We start from the raw sequence: 4,781 nt of genomic DNA on the forward strand, positions 1-4,781 counted from the left end.
CAGCCGTCATTGTTGTTTGGCGGGTCCGGGCTGGGGATTCGAACCCGCCACCTTAGGTGTACGTGGCTGGTGCCTTAGCCGGTTGAGCTATAGGTGCCGAGCCGACGTAAAGATTATTATAAGCATTCTGTGACATCAGATGTTGAAGGCCTCAGAGTAAACACTTAGTAAATCTGAAAGTTCACTCTTTGAGCATGATGAGCTGTGATAACAGAAAGACTTCAAAATGCAGTGGCCTAAACAGAGTAGGAGTTCACTTCTCTCTTGTGTGCTGAGTGCTGTGGTGAGGCAATTTGTCCATGTAGGGAGACTCTGCTCCATGTCACTCAGGGACCCAGATTCCTGCTTTTTCTGTTCTTGTTGGTTCCCTAGGGCATGGTCATTGTATGGTGAAGGCTGCATCCTGAAACACTGAGGTCTAGTTCACAAGAAGGGGAAAAAAGGGTCCTTTTTAGTACATCTCACATTCTTTTGATGAGAACTTCAACACCTGGCCAAACCTAACTGCAGAGGAGACTGGGAAATGAAAGTGTCCAGTTGGTTGGCTTTGTGCTCGTTGGAAAGAGGGGAGAAGGGATTGCAGAGTGGTGCCTAGGGCACTGGCCACATACACTGAGGCTGGTGGGTTTGAACCCAGCCTGGGCCAGCTAAAACGATAATGACAACTGCAACAACAACAACAAAATAGCCGGGCGTTGTGGCAGGTGCCTTTAGTCCCAGCTCATTAGGAAGCTGAAGCAAGAGAATTGCTTAAGCCCAAGAATTTGAAGTTGTTGTGAGCTGTGATGACACGGCATTCTACCCAGGGCAACAGCTTGAGACTCTATCTCAAAAAAAAAAAAAAAAAGGGATTGTGGTGGGTCCCTTATACATCTGCCTGGTTATTACCACCATTATTACTGTGGCCACCATGGTGTGTCCCCAACACTCTGACACTGAGTTCAGTGATTTGCTAGAAAGACTCACAAGGCTCAGGAGGCATTTGTCTCATGACTTAGGGTTATCACAGTGAAAGGACAAAGCAGAGTTGGTGAGGGGAAGAGGTGCATAGGCTGGCATCTGGAAGAAGTAGGTGGGAGCTTCTGAGAGTCCTTCCTGTGAAGTCATAAGGGATGCATTTCATTCTTCTAGCATTGAATTGTGACAATGTGTGTCTTCCAGGACACTCGTGAGGAATTTTTATTATTTTGTTAGATTTTTGGCCGGGCCTGGGTTTGAACTCACCACCTCTGGCATATGGGGCTGGCGCCCTACTGCTTGAGCCATAGGCACTGCCCTGGAATTTTTATTTTTGAGACACAGTCTTACTCTATTACCCTGGGTAGAGTGCATTGCACTCTCACAGCTCACAGCAACCTCAAACTCGTAGTCTCAAGTGATCCTCCTGCCTCAGCCTCTTGAGTAGGTGGGACTATAGACGCCCACCTTGGTACCAGGCTAGTTTTTTTTTTTCTTTCTATTTTTAGTAGAGACGCGCTCAGGCTTGTCTTAAACTCCTGAGCTCAGCAGTCTATCTGCCTAGGTCCCCCAGAGTGCTAGGATTACAGGTGTGAACCACTGTGCTTGGCCACATGAGGAAGTTTTTCTTTTGAGACAGAGGCTCACTATGTAACCCTCAGTAGAGTGCTGTGGTGTCATAGCTCACAGCAACCTCAAACTCGTGGGCTTAAGCGATTATCTTGCTTCAGCCTCCTAGGGAACTGGGACTATAGGTGCCCGCCACAACTCTTGGCTATTTTTTTTTTTTTTTTTTTTGGTTGTGGCTGTCATTGTTGTTTGGCAGGCCTGGGCTTAGTTCGAACCCACCAGCTCCGGTGTATGTGGCTGGTGCCCTAGCCACTGAGCTACAGGCATGGAGCCCACATGAGGAATTTTTAACTGGAGACACTTATGTCGGCCCCTCTGCCCAGTACACACCAATATTCCAGGTCCCAGGGAGGAAGGCCATATGTAGTGTGTACTGCATTGTCTGCTCACCCTGGGCACAGGGAGCAGCCCTCTGGGTTCACTGATGCTTGGGAGCATGATGAGAGCACATTCTGGGTGCCAGCCAAGGACCCATCTTGCTGGCAGGCCTGTCCAAGGAGCGCCATTTCAGGCCTGCTGTCCTAACTCTTTTCTGCACAGGTGGGTAGGCCTTCCTGTTGCCATATGTGTCCCCATTTTTGTCCCCTTAACCCCAGGAGTGGGAGGAGCGGCGCAGGCAGAACATTGAGAAGATGAACGAGGAGATGGAGAAGATTGCAGAGTATGAGCGCAACCAGCGGGTCAGTAGCACGGGCATCCCTGGAGTGGCGGAGCGGCAGAGTCGTCTGAGCCAGCCACTAGGGAACCTACCAACTCCTGCTCCTGTCCCCATAGGAAGGCGTTCTTGAGCCAAACCCTGTGCGGAACTTCCTGGACGACCCCCGGAGACGTGGTGGGCCTCTGGAGGAGCCTGAGCGGGACCGCCGGGAGGGCAGCCGCCGGCATGGGCGCAACTGGGGTGGCCCTGACTTTGAGCGGGTGCGCTGTGGCCTCGAGCATGAGCGGCAGGTGGGTGCTGGCAGTGGGGTTACCTGGGACTCTCAGTGTTCTGACAGGGCCTGAGTGCACAGCAGGAATGAGATAGACCAGGGCCACAGTGTGTGTCTCTGGCATTGTGTGTTGGTAACACAAGGTTTTAATTTTAAGGATTTGGGGCATGCTTTGATCTCTGTGTGGGCAAGTCTCCCCTCATTCTTGAAAATCGGAGCATTTGGCTCCGCGCCTGTGGCTCAAGCGGCTAGGGCGCCAACCACCTACATCTAAGGTGGCGGGTTCAAATCCAGCCCGGGCCCGCCAAACAATAATGAAGGCTGCAACCAAAAAAAAAAAAAAAAAAAAATGGCCGGGCCTTGTGGCAGGTGCCTGTGGTCCCAGCTACTTGGGAGGCGAAGGCAGGAGACTCACTTGAGCCCAGGAGTTGGAGGTTGCTATGAGCTGTGATGCCACAGCACTCTACCCAAGGGGACAGCTTGAGGCTCTGTCTCAAAAAAAAAAAGAAAATTGGAGCGTTTATGAGGCACCTTGCATGTGGCAGGTGCTCTGTGAGCAGTGGAGACAGATGACGTCACTGCACTCAGTGGTTCACTCAAATTTTCTGTGGGTTCTTTTGCTGGTGTCACACTGTTTTAGTCACTATAGCTTTATGGTTTGGGGGTTTTCTGTTGTTACTATCATTAGTATATCATTAGTATTGTTTACTGGGTACCTACTATGTGCCAGGCACTTGTTTCGGGTGCTGGGGATTAGAGTTATGAGGCAAAGCCCTTGCCCTGGTGAAGTTTATTCTGGTAGGAGCTAAATAAACTGAACATAGATGTCGTGAAGAAAAGCACAGCAGGGTGAGGGATTGGTCGGGGACAGCCTCTCTGAGGAGGTGCTGCTTGAGCTGACCTGGTTCTTGTCTCTGCTTTGTGACCTTGAGCAAGCAAATCCACCTCTGTATTTGGGGGTGGGGGCGGGGGTTGGGTTTGGGTTTGTAACAGGGCCCTGACTGCCTCTTGGTGGGGTGGGAGCAGGGTCGCAGGGCTGGCCTGGGTAGTGCTGGAGACATGACGCTGTCCATGACTGGCCGGGAGCGGTCAGAGTACCTGCGCTGGAAGCAGGAAAGGGACAAGATCGACCAGGAGCGGCTACAGAGACACCGCAAACCTACTGGCCAGTGGCGGCGAGAGTGGGACGCTGAGAAGACAGATGGCATGTGAGTTTCCTCCCACTCGCCTGCATTTGGCTCCTCCTGGATCTTGGCCCTCAGCCCTAACTCCTTTACCTCTTTCTGGTTTCTCCCCCTGTGTACACAGAGGTGCTATGTAACAGACACCAAATCTCAGCGGCATGTGAGAGCTGCTCCCACATGTTCGGGGTGAGCTAGGCTTGGCTGATCCAGGGTCTCACTGTTAAGCTGTGGGTCCCACAAGGCTTGGTTCCTCCAGGCAGGCTGGACTTAGTTCAGCCTTCATTCTGGGGTGCAGGCTGAGGTGGCAGCTGCCTGGGGGAGACACTTGTTATGGCACTGCACAGATGCACAGGCTGGAAGGGATATACTTCCCCATCCAGTTAGCTAATAGACCCAGCCTTGCTGGGCAGGGAAATAACTGCCCACTCCAGTGGAGGGTACAGTGGTGGCTGCATGGTCAGCAGTGATTAGCCCTTTATCCTCCCTCTGTTCTATGATTTGACCTGCCCCCCCCCAGCCCAGATTTCTGAGTATCTCTACATACCTCACCATCTTATCCCAGTGATACTGTCCTTCCTCAAGTCTGACTCTGTCTGTCCCTTTTTGGGTCCCAGGAAACATTCAGTCATTTTGTCATTGTCATGAGGACCAACTTCCATAGCCAAGAAGAAGGTTCTGGAAGAGCTAATGAATAGCAGCTTTTAAAAATCAGCAACTTGTTTAGGCATGGTGGCTTCGTGCCTGTAATCCTAGCACTTTGGGAGGCTGAGGCAGGAGGATCCCTTTAGCTCAGGACTTGGATACCAGCCTGAGCAAAGCAAGACCCTGTCTCTACTAAAAATAGAAACATTAGCCAGGTGTTGTGGCTGGTGTCTGTAGTCTGAGCTACTTGGGGACTGTGGGAGGGGGATTGAGTGAGCCCCAGAGTTTGAGGTTGCTGGGGTTGCTGAGGTTGAGGTGTGATGCCACAGCACTCTATCTGGGACAACAACGTGAGATTCTGTCTCAAAAAAAAAGCTGGCAATTTTGAGTTTAACCCCATCTTGCATTCTTACAAAGTTTTCTTTTTTTTTTTTTTTTT

The 4,781-nt window shown here is 51.2% G+C and overlaps 1 protein-coding gene across 6 annotated transcripts in view; it reads left to right on the top strand.

The window, feature by feature from the left end:
- The window catches only part of CCDC9 (coiled-coil domain containing 9), a 15,893-nt gene that overhangs the window by 6,784 nt on the left and 4,328 nt on the right, over nt 1–4,781 (top strand). For all 6 annotated transcript variants that reach the window (XM_012811241.1, XM_012811235.2, XM_012811240.2 and 3 more), the window contains 3 exons: nt 2,184–2,267; nt 2,362–2,535; nt 3,543–3,724. In XM_012811241.1, the coding sequence (XP_012666695.1) occupies nt 2,184–2,267; nt 2,362–2,535; nt 3,543–3,724 (440 nt within the window). The remainder of the gene's footprint in view (nt 1–2,183; nt 2,268–2,361; nt 2,536–3,542; nt 3,725–4,781) is intronic.

Source organism: Otolemur garnettii, unplaced genomic scaffold, assembly GCF_000181295.1.
Source record: "Otolemur garnettii isolate 467f Iridium unplaced genomic scaffold, OtoGar3 scaffold00152, whole genome shotgun sequence".
NCBI classification, from domain to species: Eukaryota; Metazoa; Chordata; class Mammalia; order Primates; family Galagidae; genus Otolemur; species Otolemur garnettii.